Source organism: Platalea leucorodia, assembly GCF_965183815.1.
Source record: "Platalea leucorodia genome assembly, chromosome: 1".
NCBI lineage: Eukaryota > Metazoa > Chordata > Aves > Pelecaniformes > Threskiornithidae > Platalea > Platalea leucorodia.
Window position 1 is genome coordinate 99848551 of NC_138823.1, and position 23094 is coordinate 99871644.

Sequence of the window (23094 nt, forward strand, 5' to 3'; positions counted from 1 at the left end):
TGAAAGAAGAAAATACAACTTTGGTGAAATCCTAAAAATAAAAGGTTAAAAAGTAACTACAAGATCTACTGCTTCTCCCATCTACAGACAGTGATTTGTATTATATGATGCAGAAATCTGCGAGGTTCTCACTAAAGAATCAACGGGAAAGCTACTGGTCTGATTTCTACTGTCAGAACTAAACACAAAGCACCTTTCCCCTCCAGCGTTGGCTGATACAACTCTTCAGTAAACATACAGACAAGGTTGCTTTTAGTTGCACGGTTTTCTTTAAACGCCCATTTCTCAAACCGGGTCACTGCCTGTTTCTTATAAACAGTCTGTAAACTTGGTTGCATGCAAATCCTACTGATAAAGCTCTCCAAGATATAAGTTAGTCAACACACAGTTGTAAAATATACTGTTAACATACTCGGCATTCAAGCGTAAGAAAAGAACCTTAGATCCAAGTTTCATTCTTTCAACAAATGGAGTCTCTGTTATTATCATGGGTCTACTTTTGTGAACATCTGGTATACTGCTATATCTGCATTTAGGTTTCAATCACAAAATGAGAAAAAAATGGAGCTATTGAACTTTTGCATATGCATGTCACAAAGCAGAACATTTTATTTTAAAGGGGAAAAAAATTTAAGTAAAATGAAAAAAACCTTTTCAGATGCAGTGTTCTGTATTCAGCTGTCTCTCTCAAGCAAGTCAACACAAACATGTAAGCATTTGATTTAAAACCAGATTTTCTTTTTTTTTTTTTCCTCCCCTCCAATTAAATTCTGGTAACTAAATTTCTGTTGACACTAGTGTCTTAAGAACAGCTACTTAAGTATTGCAGATCAAGCACAAGTAAAACAAAATATGTTTTTTCCACTGACATGTGCCTTTGTTCTTGCCAGTCAAAATGACTGATTTCCAGCACAGTAACTCTATCACCACAAGTCTGAATCCCATCTGCTTGAAATTTTGTACTGTAGGCTGCAGAAGAAAAATGCAAATACTAAGAGGTATTTTACTGAAGGCAGAACGAAAGAGATCGGATTTTTTTAAAAGGTGTCTCTCTAACTTCTGGTTCTTTTTCTAATACTAATCCACACATTATTTAGATATTCACATTTCAGTCAAGCAGCATGACTATTAACTAGGACCAAGGTACTGCATATCACATGCCACTCGAGACGAAGTGACAGACATTTCCAGTTCCACCCGAGAAGCCACAGTGCCCCTCCAATGAAAAATAATTGAAATACAGCAGTAGAAACAAAAGGAGAAACATGACTTCACACTGCATATTTAGTAGACACAACAGTAATTAAAGATTTAGAAAAGAATGTAAAGATTTTCAGATCTTTAAAACACCTCTTGCTCACAAAATACTGAGCTTTATAACAGGAACTACTCATGAGGCACAATTTATCCTCCTCCATCAAGACACAGCCTACTATCCCATTGCACAGGTCAGGATAGCCAGCAGCGTCTCAGTGATCCTGTTACCACCCAAGATACAGACAAGCAATGACCCCTCATTCCTACTAAATACCTTCTTGCAATGGTTTATTCTGAGCCAAAGCCAACGCAGGAGAAGATTAGGTTCAAGACTATCTAAAGGAACCTGAAAGTGCACAAGTCCATGGGACTTGACGAGATGCATCCGCGGGTCCTAAGGGAACTGGCGGATGAAGTTGCTAGGCCGTTATCCATCATATTTGAGAAGTCATGGCAGTCTGGTGAAGTTCCCACTGACTGGAAAAGGGGAAACATAACCTCCATTTTTAAAAAGGGGAAAAAAGGAAGACCCAGGGAACTACAGGCCTGTCAGCCTCACCTCTGTGCCCAGGAAGATCATGGAGCAGATTCTCCTGGAAACCATGCTAAGGCACATGGAAAATGTGGAGGTGATCAGTGACAGCCAACACAGCTTCTCTAAGGGCAAATCGTGCCTGACAAAACTGGTGGCCTTCTACGACGAGGTTACAGCATTGGTGGGTAAGGGAAGAGCAACAGATGTCATCTACCTGGACTTGCGCAAAGCATTTGACACTGTCCCACACGACATCCTTGTCTCTCCAATTTAGAGATATGGATTCGATGGATGGACCACTCGGTGCATAAAGAATTGGCTGGATGTTTGCACTCAAAGAGTTGTGGTCAACAGCTCAATGTCCAAGTGGAGATCAGTGACAAGTGGTGTTCCTCAGGAGTCGGTATTGGGACTGGCACTGTTTAACATCTTTGTCAGCAACATGGACAGTGGGATCAAGTGCACCCTCAGCAAGTTTGCCAACAACACCAAGCTGTGTGGTGCGGTCAACATGCTGGAGGGTAGGGATGCCGTCCAGAGGGACCCTGACAGGCTGGAGAGGTGAGCCTGTGTGAACGTCATGAAGTTCAACAAGACCAAGGGCAAGGTCCTGCACATGGGTCAGGGCAATCCCAAGCACAAATACAGGCTGGGCAGAGAATGGACTGAGAGCAGCCCTGAGGAGAAGGACTTGGGGGTGTTGGTTGACGAGAAGCTCAACATCAGCCAGCAACGTGCACTCGCAGCCCAGAAAGCCAACCATATCCTGGGCTGCATCAAAAGAAGTGTGACCAGCAGGTTGAGGGAGGTGATTCTGCCCCTCTACTCTGCTCTCGTGAGACCCCACGTGGAGTACTGCATCCAGCTCTGCGGTCCTCAGTACAAGAAGGACGTAGACCTGTTGGAGAGGGTTCAGAGGAGGGCCACAAGAATGATCATATCTCATATACACAGGCCCCCAATATAAGAAGGACCTGTTGGAGCGAGTCCAGAGGAGGGCCACGAAGATGACCAGAGGGTGGGAGCGCCTCTCCTATGAGGACAGGCTGAGAGAGCTGGCCTTGTTCAGCCTGGAGAAGAGAAGGCTCCGGGGACACCTTACTGCAGCCGTTCAGTACTTAAAGAGGGCTTATGAGAAAGCTGGGGAGGGACTTTTTACAAGGGCATGTAGTGACAGGACAAGGGGTAATGGCTTTAAATTGAAAGAGGGTAGATTTAGATTTGATACAAGGAAGAAATTCTTCACTGTGAGGGTGGTGAGGCACTGGAACAGGTTGCCCAGAGAAGGTGTGGATGCCCCCTCCCTGGAAGTTTTCAAGGCCAGGCTGGATGGGGCTCTGAGCAACCGGGTCTAGTGAAATATGTCCCTGCCCATGGCAGGAGGGTTGGAACCAGGTGATCTTTAAGGTCCCTTCCAACCCAACCCATTCTATGATTCTATGATAAACCACTGATAGCCTGTGATGCTGCAGAGTGTGTGGGTGCGTCCATGCGTGGGGAAATTGCAGTTTTATCACTGAATTTCCCTTTTAAGTATCTGTTTAAGTCACCTATACTGAAGCTACTCACTGATTAGAATGTAAGATACTTCTGACTATGTAAAACAAAAATGCACACGAGTTATCATCTAGTAAAGAAAAGCAAACACTTCACTGGAAAGTGTCACTGATCTTCCTTACCTTGCATTTTCTTTTGGTGTGAGTGTAACTTCTCCATCTAAAGCAATATCAATCTCACAGTGTTCTGGTTGGATTCCTATACCAAAGAGCTGTATATCCTGAGAGGTATCTGCACCAACTCTTGTGTGATCCTAGAAAATAAGCTGTTACTAAGAGACAAGCAAGCTATCACTGTTTATATAACTAAGAAAATATTAGCTGAAGCACTCAGACTGCACAATTCATGTGCTCTCCTTTGCTAAGCACTTTTATAGAGCAGAAATGGTGCCACAGCAGATTTGAAGATTGTAACGGTCACACACAAACTGTTCTTCTGCTCTGCACTTTATCTGTATACGGTTTTAGATAAAGCAAAATAAAGCACTTGAAACACAAATTCTGATTTAAAAATATTCTCAGACTATGCTTGCATACAAGCAACAAATGCAGATAGTGAAGAAAACCAGCCATGTCATATAGGCATATATAACCGAGGACAACATGGATAGTAAACCAAGGTGCACGGGGTTGGCTGCTTTTCAGAAAACAGCTATATAGCACCTCAACATACTAATCTACATAATTTCAAGTCGTATTGTCAATTCTGCTGAAATGCTTTGCTGCTGTTAGAGAAGTTGTGCTTTATTTACTACTGTTCATATACAGAAGCCCTATCTCAGCCACTAAAGCAGAAAAGTAACTATAAAAATAGGACATACTTTCATATCTTATTGACAAGGAGCTCACGTTTCCTTACCAGCTTACTAGGTTTGTATCTGACACTATTTCACTCCGACACAAGACTATACTAAACAGAATGGTATGAAAGCTAGTGGCACTACGAAAACACATTTCCGTAAATTTTTAACAGTGCCTGTTTTTCCCCTTTCTCTTTCTCTCTTTTTTTTTTAAGCTTTTCTGTCATCAAAGACTATGCTTACTCTTACCGATTACTACTAAACATTATCTCTTTATGATTAACTCATTGAATATTTAAAGTAATCCTCAGCTCACTAACTAAAAGAAGCATCTAACACAAGGCTCTCCCTTCGAGTTCAGTCCAAAAGGTAATTTTATTCACATCCTGTCTGGAAAAGCTAGAATTTATCTCAACACTGGCACACGCTGAGCACTTCTCCCACTGTTGGCTATCAGGAGATCAATTAGGAAAACAACGAAGCTGAACTGCAAAGGGAGAACAAAAGCCTTAACAGTAGGAGGAGGCCTATTTTGCTATTTACTATTATCCTATTTTGCTGCAACTAGTCTTAAAAATAATAACAACAAGTTGAGCCAGAAATTCAAAACAATGAACAAGTAAACATCCTGTTCACATTCTTACCTTTAAATAGTAAACCAAAAGCTCATTGAGCGCAGGGTCTGCATTCAGGTTCACCAGGTAACACTTGTCATCCCCAACCTTGATACCTGAAGACTCAAGGGAAATTCCCATGCTCTCTAGCTGTCTTTGCCTCTCCTGCAAGCACAAAAATAGATGATCTTGCCTTCTGCAATATGTAGTGACAAGTACAGCAAGTAAACAAAAGCAGAGCAACTAAACCTGAAGATGCACGTGCTGAACATGCATTCTGTATATTGCTACCAGAAACAGAACTTAAGACATTGGCCAAGTACCATATGTTTAATAGAATTTATTTTTACACACCAACAATAAAAGTTAGATCTAATCCTCAAACATCTGCTTCCCCAAAGCAGCGCTTACTTACCTAAGCAGCCCTACTGATTTTATTAGAGCCACTCCTAAGTAACACAATGTGGCTTTGAACCTCTATGTTAGTTAAAAACCAGTTTCAGTTGCAATTACTTCAAAAGATAATCATAGTGATAAATAATTTAGAAAATAGCATGCCACAGTTTAGGTTTATTCTTTTGCAGTATTACTATTAATGCAGCTAAAGCATCTACTCAATCACACATCTTTTGCTTTGCTACAATTTGGGGGTTGGGTTTTTTTGTTTGGCTGGTTGGGTTTCGTTTGTCTTTTCCCCCCACCTTTTTTTTTTTATTTATTTATTTAAACAGTTGTTACACCAAAGCACACTTCTCAAACATTAGGACTAGAAAGGGAAACTAACAATACTCGTTCTCCAAGCTATAGATGGTGGAAATGATGGAAAAGTACACTGGAACCCAGAAGTCTTATTTTAAGTACAATAATAATGAACAAATATTAATGAATACATGTACACATTTTCCTTCTCTGGTTAAGAAGTCCCTAAAAGCAAAAGCAACAAATACTGCCCAAAATTCTGATCCTTTTGTAATTCTTTATTTTCTTAGTCACTTCAAGGAAACACATCCAAGATCCCACTGTGGTCTTATAAATAAATGAGCTGCCCAAACATATTTTGAGGTTTTATTTTAAAATAAAATATTAGCTTTTATCAATGATATCATGACACAGCGACATTTATTCTAATGAAATTTAGACTTTAAAAAAAAACAAAAAACAACACAACAAAAAAACAAAACACAGAAACCAGGGGAAAAGAAATATCCAGAGGAATTCTAAATAGCTGGTGGGGAAGACAGGACAGTCCACTAAAGCTCACGAAATTGAGCTGACTTGCACTATATGAGTATCTGGCCTTTCCTCCTCAAAATTTCTGAAATACCTGTGCAATTTCTTCTGTTTTCCTTAGCTTTTCTTCCCAGGTGACTGTTAGCTCTTTTATTAGTTTTTCAGATTCTTCCAATTTTTCCTTCAGTTCTGGTGCCTTCATGGCCTAAAAGATAGAAATTCGCAAAAACCTTCAGCTACTTTTCCCAGTGCAACATCTGCTTGCACAAGGAAACTGCACACAGCAACATAATATGAAATGCAACGAGTATAGATTTCAACTATATCTCCACGTTTTTCATGATAGAAGATGAAGAAACACGTCACTTGCAAAGGACGAGGACAGAATCAACCAATAATGAGTCCAGATCTGAAATAGCTGAAGATCGACATAGCTCCAGAGGCTAATGGAACCAACAAAATCTCTGGTCCCGGCCACTCAAGCTTCAGTGTCTGTATAAAACTATCTAAATATTTAAAAACTTTAAGTCCTAGCTGTCTGAAGTTCAACTGCAAAGTCTTTCTTCCAACAGTAGTTTCAAATACAAATTCCTCTCAATATTTAGCCTTCCATCCTATTTTGGTTTTCTAAGTGTTCCTAGATTCAGACTGACCCTGTTGATTACCTTTGAAGGAAGGCATGCTCTGGAGCTAACACAGGCTTCTCATTTCACATTAGGAAACAAAAGCAAAGGACTTGAATATGTCCAGTGCCAAGTAACAATTCAACAGGCTGGCCTATAACTCTATATAACTGTTTTTAACAGAAGGTATAAGAGAAAAAACTTTTTAAAAAAATTACTAAGACTTTGGACACCTTCCTACTGATTGTGTTCAGCCACAGTCCGCCAACATAATTAAGAACATGCTACGATAATATTTTCTGATGTAAAATATGGCATAGGACAGAATTTTATTTACAAAAAAAGTGAATGGCTCCTTTTTCTTGAAGCAGATTTTTCCCATTTCAGCCTGTAAGGAGCGCTATTCCTTAAATGAATGTGAAGTTTAAACACCACACATTTACCTTCAGACACACTTCTGTTCTTTTTCCACCAGTATTTTGAGTCTTGCCTGAAAAGATCAAAAATATTTTCCTACAGTGCAGTGCCTAATTTCTCCAGATATCACCAAGTAAACTATCCTGCCCTGATACTTTACTCTCCAATTAGAAGTAAAAATCTAAGACAAGCAGCAATCTCAGTGTTAACTGTTAAGGCAGTAAAGCAAATTGCTGATGGTTTCAGTGTTGCAGTTTTGACATTTTTCACAAATGTCAACGAGAGAAATGTCCCACATATTTTGTGGTCCAATACCATATTTATGGCTTTTCACACTTTTCCATTTGACGTCATAAAATTATATAGTCCACCAATGCAAAAAAAATTCTGCTAATAAGTCTACAGAATGAAGTTGTACTCTAGCTCTTATCTGTGCTGCATCAATTACTGCTTGACACGAAGTTCTTCAAGAACAGTCTATTCTGACAAGGGTTACCATAGTACAATATTGTCCTTACTAAAAGTTATTAAAAATAAGGAAACATTATGTTGGATTTATTTCAGGAAACAAGATTATTTTAAATAAAAAAAAAAAAAAAAAGTGCAAGACTCTTCCTTTCCTCATTTTGTAAGACTTAAAAAGAAAGCTAGTCTTCCAGCCAGAGTCTGACACGCCCTTGGGAAACTCAGTTTACATTGTACTGTGAATAATGTTACCTCAGCTTGTGAGAGCTGTTCTTTCAGTTTTTCAACTTCTTCACGTAATTCTCTGATGACCCTAGCATTTGGATCTTCATTCACCACAGCATGATTAACTATCCTTTTGGCTCTGTCTGCATATCTCAGAGTAGAGAGTGTTTCTTCATAGTTGTCTGCTGCTGGGCTAATTGTGGCTATCATGGCAGTTTGGCTGTTTCCTCCCAAATTGTCCTGTAGAGTGCATCCACAGAAAGTTTGAGGGTTAAAAATTGTTCCAAGACTACACAGTGTCTTTACAAAGATACTTAAAATACAAACCTTGCTATTTAGACACTGAAAGGTACTCTGGATGTAAACTAACCAGTATCATCCATGAACACTTTCAGCCACCTCCACCAGCTTTTATTCCAATATATCTAAAAATAGCCTAATAGGACTTTATATAGAATTCATAGAATCATTAAGGTTGGAAAGGACCCTTAAAATCATTGAGTCCCACCGTTACGCTTGGCTGTCCATATTACTTGGAACAACTTATAGCTATAAGAGCTCCTTAGCTCATTTAAAAAAAAAAAAAAAAAAAGTCCATGTACAGAGGTATGCTACAATGATCCTACAAACTATTAAGCTGACATCTTGTGAACAGGGTGAATGAAAAATATTAATTACCTTGAGAAGCCAAGTGAGTACAGAGTCTCTGTAAGGCACAAACTTGTTTTTACCCTTCCCTGCTGCTTGGTCAGCGAGTGATGATATAACCAATCCCAGCGTTGAAAGTGATCTATAAATGCAACACAACAGAACAGCTTTAAGACATAGTCCAAATGTAGATTTAATAAAACATAGAAAAGGGGATTTGCTAAAGAGTTTAATTCATGCTCTGCAGAACTTCACATCCAATTTTTAAAATATCAGGATAATTTAGAGTTGGAAATGACCACAGGAGATCAGCTAGCCCATTGCCCTGCTCCAAACAGGGCAATGTATTTATTGAAGTTACATATTTGGAAGAAAAAAAAATGGGTATCTACAGTGTTTCATCTCATCTGGTACTAAGACCAAGTTCCAGGAAGACTAAGTTGAAATATTCAGGTATTTAAAACAGTTTGAAAAGTGCAAAGCAGACTGCTTCAGCACATGGAGAATCACTGCCTTTGATGAGACATCTCCCTTTTCTCAGAGACTAAAAATCTTTCTATCTCGGACACTGCCTCATGACACTGTTACGAGTCACTGTTGGCAGCGCAGCAAGAATCCCCTGTCTCTAGAAACAATGTTTTAAGAGCACTGGCTCCACAACAGACTAAAACTGAACAACTCTTGAGCCATAAGGAGGCACCCTCAAGACAAAGCCAGCTGTGGCTCAGGAGAACTAGTCCGCCTGGTGAACCAGCAACTCGCCAGCCATCACAGGACAACGGAAGACTGCTCATCAGAAGAGACCGATTAGGCGGTCCCTTGACCAATGGGTTGACTTGTAATTGAGGTGGGGCCTCACTAGCTTCTTGCGGGGGGCATAGACCAAACAATCTCCCAGTTACAAAGATGTTGCACGGGCTTGAAAGAGAAAAGCTCCCAAATCGGTTAGCAGACAGCCACATCCCAAACACGACTCTAGAATCATGAAGAAAATACAGATAACTCATTCATTTTGGTGCATGTACCACTTCTACAACAGGGGTAACTGTATTAGCAATCTGTGCAAAGCATATGTGCATTATATTATCCAACTGTTATACAACCCTGTGTAAATTTTAAGTGACATCAGGGCTCTCGGGGTGAGTATGTTTAAGATAATGAGCTGGTTCAGGAGCCTGAGAACATTAAACAGATGCCTGAAGCGTTTTAAAACAGACAGTGCTGAAGCCCAAGAGCATACTGGTCTGTCATACTCATGCCCAATTATCCAGCTACTCTTTATAACTACCACGGAGAACTTCAGCAGCGTCGCAATTAGGCAGTCAAATAAATCTTTAATTGTACTGTTCCACTCCATCCTTTTGAGTTTTCTTTTCAAAGAAGCAGTACTATTTTAGTTAATAGGCAGTGTTTGCACAATATTTGTAACAGAGCCTTAGTGCTGCTTGAGATTACCAGCGGTTCAGAAATAATGTTTAGAAAATGACAAAAATGTTGCAGAAGATTATTTCAAGGAAGTGTGTTAGCAAGAACCATTACGTGTGTCACAAAAGATGTCCCATATTGCTTATGGCACAAAGTGATATGAAGGTATAGCACAGACCTGAAAGCAAAATGAAAAGAAAAAAGAAATTTAAGGAGAGGCTAGGCAATCTAATCTCCCAAGAGAGCACTCTATTTTGTAAATTCATCTATAGGATAACTTTCTAATTCACCTCTGAAAAATTCACAGCAAAAAGGGCAGTTAGTTTTACTTTGTGACCTAAACAAAAGCCTAACAACCTCTGAAAGCTTGCGGGGGGAGGATGGAAGAGGGAGAATTGGTTCTTGCCTCCAGTCTCTGGTCTCTGCAGACGGAGATGACAGCATGCTAAGCATGCGAGAACAAACAGGAGGATGCTGTATGCTGCTCTGTAGCAACCTCCTACAGCACAACTGAAAAGCACCACCAGCATGCTCCCAATGGAGTCCACCTTCAAGGAGCATAAAGTTAAAAAAAATCACCCTGGCCTATTTTCCTCCGATTCCTCTTTCCCTCTTGAAATGATGGGAAATGTGAAAACCGAAGCCAAAAACCAAGGGAGGGGGAAGAAAAAGACAGTCAGAAGGGAGACAGGAAGAACAGGGATTCAAAAAGGCTTGTGACTGAAAACTCTTTCACAACAGGGCTGCAACACCAATTAGAGTTATAGGAACTGCATTTTAATAAACAGGAAATTATAAGCTACAGTTTATTAACACAGGATTAAAAGATGTGATAATATTTCTGCCCCTTATAAATACTGATTTTATTTTAAGACTGTTAACATCCACAATAAAAGCCAAACTGGAGTAATTTATGTATTCTGCTTGAGATTTCATAATACAAACCTGTTTAAAGACTTAAAGGAAAGCAGTAAAAGAAATGGCTGCCCAACAAAGTAATTACAGGACTCATCGGCTGCTTTGCTTCATGCCAAATGATGCATCAGATCCGTCATTACTTTGATCCTATCTCACACTACTTATATAATGAATCAACCAGAAGGCCTAAGCGTGTAGCGCACGGCGGACTGAGGCAGGTCAGAAGCAGCAGAGCGAACTTACGTGGTGCAAGAGCATGGGAAAGCGCCATTTCTGCACACTTTCTGTTCTCCTTGTCCCTGTTGCTCAGGCACGACCAGGCCGCCCTTGCCAGCGGGCGGCGGGAAGCTCTCGTGCTCCCACCACGGGCCTGAGTCAGCAGCATTCGAAGGGAAGTGGCGCTTCCTCACCGCGGGAACAACTGTCCCTAAAGGACGCCCATTCAAGCTACTTTTGCACAGTTTACAACCAAATTCTTCAATGAGCAGAATCCATCTTTCTATTAGTTAACTCTGAATACAAAAAAAAGTCCATAAAATCAGCTTGGAGCCAGACCTGTCCCAACCCATTCCTTCCCCCCTGCACCTACGTTTTACAGGCTTCTTTTTGCATTCTCAAGTTAAAATGACAACAGCTACGATTTTACTAATCAGAGTTAAAATTGCAGACTGCTCACAGAAAGTATTTTTCTTAGCCACTAATTGACAGCTTGTTTATTCTGCTTCCTCTTACTATTGTCTTCTAGAAATTCTTTGACTACACCACAGAGAGTTCTTAAGCACCCGCGTTTCTACAGCTGGGTTTGGGAACTAGCGCATCCTGGGGAGGAACAAGCACATCCAGCTTTCCTGTGAGGTATGGCAAGTCCCCCAAAAACCTCAATAACAAAGAGCAGACACCCAGCACCTTCATCAAGGCAACTCTGCATCAGCTCTGAGAAAAAACAGAAGTAATCTTTATTACAGCTTTATGAAGATGTTAACAAAATGTCACAACTCTCCGTTGTTTCAGTAAGTGGGAGAGCAACCCATCGCCTCCCCTCTGCAACATGCTGTCCCAAGATAGGCATGAGTGTTTTCAACAGGGTGCGTTGTGGGATGGAAGCAGCAGCTACCAGAGCCCTAGCCAGGTTTCATGCAGAAAACAAAGAGCAGAGAAACCTGCGGAGACTGGCTGAATGTCACACTACGCAGTTTTGGTAAGCACAGATGAGCATACACTTTCCCGGCCTTGTAAATACAAAACAGGTGGGTTATTTCCACATTCTTCTTCAAGGCAAAGAAGCATAGTGCGAGCAGCAAATTTATGCGCCAGGTAATTTCAGCAGCTCCATTTTTGATCTCATTAAACACAGCACATGCTACCAATGCAAGTTACGCTTTTTTTATAAAAGAATAATTTAAAAAAACGGAGCTGACATAGTAAGGTATATGGTTTAAGTATACTGTATCACTCTAGAAAAGATTATTGCCTTTCCCTAATAACTAAGATGCATCACACCCAAAAGAAGATCATACAAAATGTTCTCTGAAGAACTAGTCTGATAAAACATGTATACCAATTTTGAGGCTTCCAGTAAAAGTCAGACTTCATTAAAGCTCCAAGTAACAGCAAAAATCTAATAGAAGACACAAAGCACAGCACTAAGAAATCTCTTTCACCTACCAGTTCCAAAAGAGATTTCAAAGAGAGAATGCTGAATAAATGGACTAACTAATACAGATTTATACCATATAATAATTTAATTGATGGTAAAATGTAAAGCTGTCCACTTTTCTTTTTAAAATATCTTTTACAGAAAAGTTTGGTGCTGGCCTCAGAAGTCCTGTATGGTCAAAGAGGTTCAGCATGGTCAAAACAACCTTCCCCTGATGCATCAATACTGTAAAAGTCTAACACTGAGTAAACATCCTAATAGAAAAAAAAAAGGGGGGGGGGGGGGAAGTCTTTCTGTATCTATAGCTACACTTGCAATTTGTTAATAGCTGGTGGCAGAGTTGGCATTTGAATTCTTCCCCAAGAATTAGAACGAAACATTTAATTTCACCTTTGTTTATGCAAAATACAAATACAGTTTCTAGTAAAACCAATCTGAATTTAACTAGTAACCTGTGGGGTAAAGGTACAATACCTGCCATTAGGCAAACAGAGCCACACCATTTTGTTTCATAAGGACTACGCCAGCATGGCGTATGATGCATTAAACACAAAGTAGATTAGAAATTCAGCTAGAAAGAGCAAACATGTTCAAACTCTGAAAAGAGGTAATTTAAAAATCATTTTAAGTATGAATGCTGTTCAAACACACTTTGTGCTGTCATTGTTAACTTAGAATACCAAAACATCTTGTAACATTTTAAAAATAAATTGAAAAAACAGTAGCTTTTAATGTAACAGTTAAACTTTTTCTTTCCCAGGAAAATTAGTATATTTAAGACAGTGGTAATAGTGTGCTAAATTCTTGCTTTTGGGCAATAACACAGTAATTACGGTAAAAGTGTGCCTTGAAACTTGTCATTGCTTGAGTACAAATGCCCACGGCAATGCTAAACTAACGCAGCTTCATTCTGATCTTGTTTTCTTAAACTGTGAATTATACTCTTACATATTTTAATACATGTTGGAACAAAGCCATTCAACTCTGCAACTTTGCATTCTTCCTTGAGCAGATGATGACACAAACACATGAGCCTAGGGACAGGGTGTATAAATGAATCACAAAAGGTATATGCTTAATTAAAGAGCGCTGCTGTCACTTTTTCCAGATAAAATTCATATAGCCCACATCTGAGTCAAGTATGAATCAGGGTCCCTGTGCCAAGGTAAGGAAACACACGGCGTTTAGCACAGAGCAGCTGAAAGAGCTGTATCAAACTGTTTCTGACAAGGTCTATCGTTTCAGCTGACTTGTGACAAGCACACCAGGAGAGGAGGCCAAGGAAACAACAGTGATTCTTACAAGATTAAGCTTTGCAACCTGCATATGCCAATGTCTTACTTGTTTATGTTGCTGCCTTCCTTCAGACGTTCTCCTGCAGCTCCCGTTTTGGACACTCTCTCACTCCCAGCCAAATCCACCAGGCTGACCTTGCTGACCTTCTCTCCAGAATTCTGCACAGATGGGACATGGGAAAACAACAGCTAAGAAACATCAGCACAAAAAGTGCTAACACATCTGACACTGGCACCACAAAACGCTGTTTTTCATAATAATGTGGATTAAAGTATCAAATTCAAGATATGAGAAGAGGAATTGTCAGAGTTTTAATAGCTCTTTTAGAGTCACTCATATATTTTATAGTAAAGGGCTGAAGCACTAGTGAACCAGAATCAGCTGTGTGGTAACATCAATAACCTTACTGGCAGAGTAGGCCATGAAAACCATACCAACTTCAGCAACAGTTAAGACCTAAGACAGGTTTCATGGTAGCAATATAATCTTAAAAAGCGATCCAACTGTTTGCTTTATCTGGCGTGCTTCCACACTCTTCCAGGGTTCTCTCAATCTTATGGTCTTGCCAATATTACTTTGATTATTGGACCCCATGGCATTAAAGGTAGAAGCACAGCTAAACAGATCATCTATGTGGAAGAGAAGGGAAGAAGAAGAATTCACCACAACTTCATAAATTAATCAACAGAAATACATACACCAGAATGCAGGTCATAAAGCGTCTGAGTCACTATAATATTGAACACAGCATGAGAGCGGCTGCTTTCTTCATTCATGTTGGTTGCAGCAACTGTTCGTGATTTGTTTCCCTCCGACATCAGTGACTCAATATCCTAGAGCAAAAAGAGTAAAAAATGATGCTAGGATAAAAGCAAGTATAGTGCTTGCTGAACAAAATCCCCATCTAGATGGAAGGGTGTGTACTTGTGGGAGAGAGGAAAAAGGGAAGGTAGAAGTAATGAGAAAATTCTTTGCACGTTTTGAGATGTATTGGCACAGAGGGTATGTAATTCCACAGAACGATGTTAAATCACATCTCTGTTTCAAGTGCTGCACTTAAAAGCCCAGCAACTACATTCAATGCACCTTCTCCTTATCTGCTGCTGAAATACGTTGGCAACATTCACATTACAAATCGTATTGTTTTAATGCCAGTAATCAGGCCAGCACAGATCTACTTACACAAGTGAACACAATGTGTCTCTCTACTGAATTGCACTAATATTATCTTTACTTAATTGGCTCAAAGAGTTACCTCACTTGGAGCCTGTACCTTCCCACATATGTAAAAACAAAGACGACTATGCCAAGTCTGATATAATGTGCTTGCTGAGTCTTCCAAGACAGTTTCATAAAAGTCATCAGCCAAAAACTAGGTATGAACAAAGTTTCCTAGAATTTGAACAAAGAAGGTGTGCTTTCAAAGTATGCAATTCACCATAAAAGCTGCAAAAGCAGTTTTTATACTCTATAATACGCACAGACGCTTCAGAAAAATAAAAATCCCCATAAAAAAGCAAAATGGTTCCCACAGAATACTACACAAAGAATGAACATTTTTTAAAAACCAACATTTCCAAATCAGCTTCCTCATAAAAAGAAAGGCCTACACAATTCATATAACCACACTGCTTTAATTATTTCCACTGTAGCTATAGCAGTTCATTGGCTTCTACAATACTGATTTATTCGAATGTGTTTTGGTAACCCAAGTGGGGTCAGCTGCTGTCATTATTTAAATTATGAATTATATAAGCCATGTTGTAGCTCCTCATGCAATATACCTGTATAAAATAAGAGGTCGTATTCAACAACAAAGTCAAAGGAATTCATGCTGCAAGACTTAATATTCTTATTTTGGAAGCTTCATATTTCCTATGTCAAGGAAACAGTGTGTTCTTGGTATATACTATATGCATTGAAAACTGCAAAATAAAGACATACCACTACTGTATTTTTAACCAACAGGGAAATCCAATGCTTTTACATGAAATAAATACTCTGAAGCATTAGATAAGATCGATTGCCAGAGACCATAAACACTCAAGAAGCAAAATGTTTGGATAGACACCAGTTTCTCTCTTGTAAAATTCCTACTACTTATGTACATAGGTGTTATTTATAAATTTGTCATTGGTTTAGGTTTACCTCAAAGTTTGTAACAGCCAGCTGAGACAGGCCATCTACATACGGTCCCAACACTTTGTGCTCTCGAACCTTAAGGGACTGACGACTCCTATGGAATAAAGTAGACTTTATGCACAATCCACTAGTGTGAACTTTATTGAAAAACAAAAATTATAGTATGAAATTATAAAAATCTTCTATATAGCTGAAGTTAATTTATGTCTTTTAATTGTAACAGGAGGAAAAAAGTCTTCCAGAATTTTTTTTAACTCAAATGAACAATAAAGACTCAAATTAATCTAACTGGTTTTAATCTATATACATTAACTATTTTTAATGCATCCTCCCACACCAGTATTTGTGGCTGGAAGAAAACCTGAAATGCCTTATTTGGCAGAAAGAATGCTGACAAAAAAGGAAATAAAGCATCCTCCCCACTGCCACCAGCAATTTGCTAAAGCTTCAATTCTTCTTGCATTTTACACACTTTCTTGACATATATCAAGTAAGTCTCGAATCTACCCTTTTAACTGACTTGAATACTACTTCACCTAGTGCAATTATGTTCAAGAATCAAAATACATACCACGAATATCAATGCTCAGCCAAAAAAAAACCCTAAAACTACCTCTTGTCTAGATATCTCCAAGCCAGAGAGCCTACCCAGTATTTTTATGTAGACAAAATTTTTATGTAGACAAAATGGAAGAAAGAGTGCCTTTAGTATATTCTGAGGTGTTACCCTTCCACGTTCAAGAAGTTCAATGTCTAAACCAGCAGAACCAAGCTGCAAATAAAGCTTCAAACTCCTTTTAGTTGATGAAAATTCTTACTTGAATAGGGTCTGGATCATATGGCAAAAATACCCCAGAATTTACTTGTACATAGTCTTGCTTTCTGGTGGTAAACTACTTCATACAGTATTTGTTTGCATCATTGCGATGGTATCCTAATATTTAAATTGATCCACGCCAGTTACTACTTCATATACAAGCCTTTATATGGATATTCTCTTCTTTCTGGTGTTTGGTATCTATCCTTTCTAAAGAAGTTGTATAAACATATATTCTGAAAGAACCTTCTCAAGGACTTCCAAAAGTGATTTCTACTTTTATAGTTTCAGACAAAAATAAGGAAAGCTGTGGGGGAGAGTGAACCTACTCACCCTTTTGGGTCAAGCAGATCTCTGACTTTCTCATTGTAGATTTCCATATAGGACACTTCGACTTTAAAAGTATGAGATTCATTTTCTTCCACAGAGATTCTCTGAAATAAAGCACAACAGAGCCGTGGGATCAGACCCAGCTGCTCTGCATTGCCCATCATTGAAAAGGATTTTCCTGAACCTAAAGGAAAAAAGGAGAAGAAAATGCTTTAGACTGTAGTTTCTGAGCTAGTCATTTGTTCATGAAGCACATGTTTTAATTCTCTTTTTATTCCTCCCAAAGCACATTTCAGAACAACATGACATGCTACTCCAGACAGATAGCTTGCTCTTTGGAATATAAGGTACAGGTAAACAAAAAGAGAAATTATCTTAAAGGTTTCTTTCAGCAGGGCCGTTACTCAGGGCCCCTATGAACACACTCAAACACAAAAGACTGAACAAGCTTTCATATGAACTACTCCTTTCAAGCTTTGAAAGCAGCCCCAACAGGTAGTAACTACAAATGTATTTACAGAGCTGCTTTAATAACTTTACATTGTCACTGGCTGTGCTAAATGTTTAACATATAACATTATGATATTTCAAAATACAATTTTTAAATATTATCTAGCTTAATGTTTACGTTTCGTTCTTCCCACGTGCACAAGTGTTCTTCCCCTTTAGCACAGGAGACTCACCTGTCTGTCCATAGGCAAAAATACAAGCGTTATATCCCTGAAAGGCCTTTTCAAGAATTCCTTCTCCAAGGCACTTGAACACCACTTCTTGACCTAGAAAATAATTATTTTTACGTTTATTTTAAATTGAATAAGAGACTGAAATTTACTGAAAGCAAGGGAAAGAAAGGTTTGCAAATTACTTTTTACTATTGAGTGCACTGATGAATAAACAAATTATTTCACATACAACTGACAAGTTCAAAACTGCTGCCTGAAACCAGTGTAACAGCTACTTCTGTGTTTAAATATATTGCTGATTTTCCTACGAAGGGAACAGTTCTTCAAAAGGTGTCATATAAGTTGAATGCTTAGAAAGTAACATAGATGTCTAAATTTTTTATTATTTAAGCGTAAATTTTGCAATTAATACACATTCTTTAATCACAAACTATACCCAAAGGAGTTCTGTAACAGAATTGCAATGAAACCCATTAGTGAGCTAGGATATTAGAGGTCCAACAAATATCACGCTAGAAACAGTAGTGGTTGTTCTCTCGGGAACTGGCCTCAAGTTTCAGCATAAGCTATTATGATTCACGCTGGGGCAAGGTGATGCTGGAACCAAGATAAAAGCATTCCGATGACACTCAGGCAGGAAGCGCGTATTAGGAGGCTGCAAAACTGCAACAGAGCTGTTTGAGGATATATTCCGGCAAATCCAGAGTTTGAAACATCAGCTGCAGAATTTCAGAGTCTGAAAATTGTCTCCCTGTGCCAGGCAAATTTTAGACGCGCTTCAATCTTTTGAACGTAGAAGATGAAAATAGGCATAGGGGTTGGGTTTTTTTAACAGGAAGGCTCAGAATCTGTACACCACAAAGAGGGTCAATGGGTTGTCTGCTTTGAGGTCTGATCAGAGAATGACACCAGCTGCGTGTACACCCAAAACAAGCAGAGCTGAGCTAAGACCAGTATTTATACACCTTCTAGTGCTTGGTTTCAAGCTTACATTCACTGCCTGGTGACTTTTTGAACAGCTATGATCAGCTGCATCTCTCATTCTGGTAAGTTGAGTTTCAGCAGTTGTCAGTTGGTCTCTGCGTACCTTTCCAGTTGCATTTCTAAAATTCCAAAGTGGTACTGCTCCTTGGATTAACACAGTACAGAAATGCTGAATACAGGAATTAAAAGCAGAGCAGAATCTGCCGTAATCTGGAATAACTCCTTCTCCTTCCCCACGCATATTCATTCAATTCTCATTCGACTTATGATCATTTGATCATTTTATAATATCTATGTTGAGAGCACTGTTCAACAACATGGAAATAGCTATAGAGAATGTTAAACTACTGAAGAATGAATGAAGAAAATATATCAGTGGAAGACTTCAATAAGAATGTGCAATACACAAAGATTTGCTTTCCAACCAGCTCCTGAGTGCCCATTTTGAAGTTACCAAGTATCCAAGAGGCAGGGAGCCACTTACTATCTTGCTGAGCAAGAATGCAAAATCAAGCAAAGATTGAAGCTGAGTATAATGATTAAGAAAAAAAAGCGTATATATTCCACAATGATTGTGAGTGGAGAATAAAACCATTTGTCAGGAAAGGAAAAAAAACTTTTATTACCCACTTCTGACCAGCAAAACCCCAGTAACCTCCTCCATGTTTCCCAAGAAAAAACAGATATCAAAATGTTATAAAACGATGCGCAGCCACGATAACCATAAGATGACCTATAGAAGCTCCTACTGCTAAATACCAGGAAAGGAACTCAGTTCAAATCTCACAGGCAAAGCTGGATTTTTTTTTTCCCCCAGAAGAGATTTAATTTTCAAACAGTCAACACTAAAATTGAAAGTCAATTGGACACTGATACATAGCTCTCAAATCATGGTTTTATTACCGTTTTTAAGAGCTCAGCAATACAAACATAGACAAATGGGTCATTAAAGAGTGATGTTTATAGTAACCAGTCAAATTATCATGGGAGAAAATAAAATTTGTTTTTAAGTGCACTCACAGAAAAGAACACAAGATATTAAAACTTCAGTTATGGGTATTTTATTCATCTGCTAATGTAGCGCACTGTTGAGGGTAGCAACGTATCAGCCATGAGAGTTTGATATTTTTCATTAAGCAACCTTACTGCTTCCCCCATTAATTTTATTAGTGAGTTTGCAAACGGATTATAAAATCTGTATTATACAGAATTACATCTACGTGCACTTACGGTTAAAAAAATAATGCAGTTCCATTGTCTACACTACTGCATTTTTGTTTTGCTAAATAAACCTATAGTGCCTGCAATTAATACTTTTGCATATTTCCATGACTTTTCTTCCACAGACATCTAGTGTTTAAAGAGGTAAGCAGGGGTTTTAACTCGCTTCTTTCTTAATTTACAGAAAAAGGGAGAAATACAGGAAAACAAAATTAAATTTAGTTAACAAAAAGATTTCCCCTACACCAACCTTTATTGTCTTTAAGACAAGGATTCCCAATCTTCCAGCTGGCTAAGACCATATACCCTCTTATAGAGGCAACTACAGGCCAGACACTGAAACACCTGTCCCCTCTCCCATCTTCTGCTCAGCACATGGGCAAGCCTTAGGCGACTGACAGACATGCAGTCCATCTGGGGAAAGCATATCCAAGGCCATCAGGGAGCCCAGGATGAGTGTACGAGCTGCTAATTCTTACAGGCCAGGATCCCCCGTCTGCTCATCCCTTCGAGGAATAAGGAGCAAAAAGTGTGGTGAATTCTTCTTGCAGACCACAGTCTAAACAATCTTGTTTCCTTTACTTTAAGGAGCAAGACTGTTAATCTAACACAGTGAGAAAGATTATCAGACCATGTTGCTGGATGCTCTATAATTTTAGTTACTGTGCACGTGGCAGTGCCCCCAATGCTGCAAGGTGGGAAACCCTGTTAACCCCGTGGTAGGGATGCTCTGCTAATTGAAACCTGGGAAACACTGGTGGATGCCCACTCACTGCTGAAGATGTACTGGAAAGCAACGTCAAGACAATATGGAAACCTTTTCCACTTTCACTGGACAGTCTTCATAACTGTCTTCATAGCTTCAAGACATTATCTGTGCATTTTGACAAGCGCAACTGCAAGCCTGATGCCAACAGCAGAAACATCTAAAAAAGATGAAATGAATAATTCTCAACCCCTCAGAAGGCCACTTCCAGCAGGAGACCAACCCAAGAATCTTTCTGTCAGCTTTTAGGACTGAATATTTTCACACGTTTAGCACTCTGACATTCTTCCATAAACATATAAATCGAGATAATAAAAGTTTCCTTTTTAGCAATAACCATACTAAAGATATTGAAGGCTTTACTGTTCAAAATGGTATCTGTGACTTACCTGAAAGCTAAAGGAAACCCATCCTTCTCTCAGATTTACATTTTTAACCTACACATATTCCTCGAACTTTCAAATGCCATGCTTGTGCTATTACCATGCATCAAGGGTGTTTACGATGGCACTTTGAAGCTAAAAGGTTTTTTCACATGTTCTCTGCCTACTGAAGTGGCTACGTATTTCAATGGCAAAAATATAAAACAGAGTAACGGTAGCAAATACGGCAGTGCACATGTTAATAGTGGCTATTAAATTATTAACAATTCTAAAATAAAACCTTCACATTATCTACCCACAGAGCTGCATGTGAAAATCTTAGTTGGAATCTCTGAGCCAGCATAAATTATTAGAACATTTAAATTTGGAAAATACGTAAGATAATAAAAGGTCCCTGAATATAGAAACATAAATACATACCCTGACATGCAAGAATACAACACATCATTTTCAGCATGAGATATTTAAGTATTCTTTCTTATATCTCTACGCTCTTTCCCCTTCTATTCCTCCAAATCATCCCCTTACAGTTTCTGAAGCCCCGATGGGGAGATCTGATTTGACAGTGTTCCCAGGGAAACCTACGCGTTGCAGAGGAACCCTAGGACCTGTTCTCACAATCTGTAAAATGAAGCTATCTACAAATAAATTTTAAACATTCTCAAGTTCGCTAGACTGGTGACAGAAAGCAGACAGAAGAGACGAGAGGGAAGAAAAGCGAGGGAAGGAAAAAGGGCCACACCCTTTCCAACAAAACTCCCTTTTAAAAGGGCAGTTATTGTCTTTCCTAAGATCTGCTCATTTAGTGACAAACACATTCAAGATGTGCTGTAACAAAAATTAGTTTCAGTGTCTGGTTTTCAGATGTCTAGTATTTCTAGTTCGCCACAACTTGTCAATCTGAAATGGGGATAATTGTCTCATATTAGCACAGATTCATTCAGCCAGGTCATGACTGCAACATTATGATACACTGCTGCCGTTCCTGAAACTGCCTCCCTTATACAGCCAAAATAGCTAGAACAAAATAACAACTTGTTATGTACAACACTGAAAAGTCAAGTCTCTTTATGGCTTAATCTTTAACCCAGAACATTTTAATAAGAAAATCTTGAGAGCAATAAATTGCAGTTGGTTGCACGATTGAATAGTTAAAATAAAACTTGATCTGCGGAGATCAGAATTATTAAAAGCTCTGCTAGATAACAGTTTCAAGAATCTCTCTAAAATTGGAAAAAAGATGCCTATGGTTCACCTTAACGAGAACCTAAAAGCACAACAGCTAGCATCACATAACTACTGCAGCCTAACACTATGGTATCGACAAAGCACTGGAGTCTTCACTGTTCAAAGCTTTAATCCACCAAAAGGTCTCGAGTGCTTCAAATTAGATGCCGCATCATCTACATTTTAAGTGCCTGACCCGTACAGTGCTAAAATCATACTGAATAACTAAGTTTCCCCAAAAACATACAGGTCAGGTGCCAGCTGTGTGACACAAAATTAAGCCCTACATACTATGTAGAGTCTCTAAAACCCAAAAAAGTCAAGGGAACAGTAAGACAGGGATAGGCTTCTCCCACATAACAGCTTAAATGGATAGGCCTGAACTACAGACAGACAGTCCTGTTTGCTCAAAATCCACAACTTACAATCTTTCACGAGGGTAGAATTGTACTGTTCTTCAAGCCAGTTGCCTGGTTTGTTTCCTGTTCAAATAGCCGCTGGAAGAGCAGTAGCCAGCATATATATATTTCATATAAAATTATAGCTTAACCCAAAGTCAGGTGTTTAGCCTCTTGGGACAAAGCAGGCTGCAGAAACACAGATCTGAAATTTCAGGCCAAATGTGATGCAGCTTAGGAAGTTTAAGGAAAATCCACGGTCAAGTCAATACAGTGTGGGGTCCTTGGAATGGACCTGCCTCAGTGCTACAGTAGTTAGTTGTACCATCTCTTGAATCCTTCCCAAACTGAAGAGTTTCTTCCCTTCCTTTTAAAAATCCACTTCATTGCAGACTTCAATAGGCTCTTACTGTTGTCTAGGCTTGTAAAAAGAATTCTTTGTTCTCTTCTCTGAGAATTTCTCAGTGTCCTCCCCTT

General features: G+C 39.0%; 1 protein-coding gene across 3 annotated transcripts in view; it reads right to left on the reverse strand.

The window, feature by feature from the left end:
- The window catches only part of KIF13A (kinesin family member 13A), a 119534-nt gene that overhangs the window by 38785 nt on the left and 57655 nt on the right, over positions 1-23094 (reverse strand). For 2 of the 3 annotated variants that reach the window (XM_082321169.1, XM_082321167.1), the window contains exons 5-14: positions 17639-17731; positions 16959-17139; positions 15815-15902; positions 14365-14499; positions 13712-13824; positions 8401-8512; positions 7750-7962; positions 6087-6197; positions 4793-4927; positions 3472-3602 (exon numbers count right to left, since the gene is read on the reverse strand). In XM_082321169.1, the coding sequence (XP_082177295.1) occupies positions 3472-3602; positions 4793-4927; positions 6087-6197; positions 7750-7962; positions 8401-8512; positions 13712-13824; positions 14365-14499; positions 15815-15902; positions 16959-17139; positions 17639-17731 (1312 nt within the window). The remainder of the gene's footprint in view (positions 1-3471; positions 3603-4792; positions 4928-6086; positions 6198-7749; positions 7963-8400; positions 8513-13711; positions 13825-14364; positions 14500-15814; positions 15903-16958; positions 17140-17638; positions 17732-23094) is intronic. The other variant, XM_082321168.1, reaches the window with a different exon arrangement.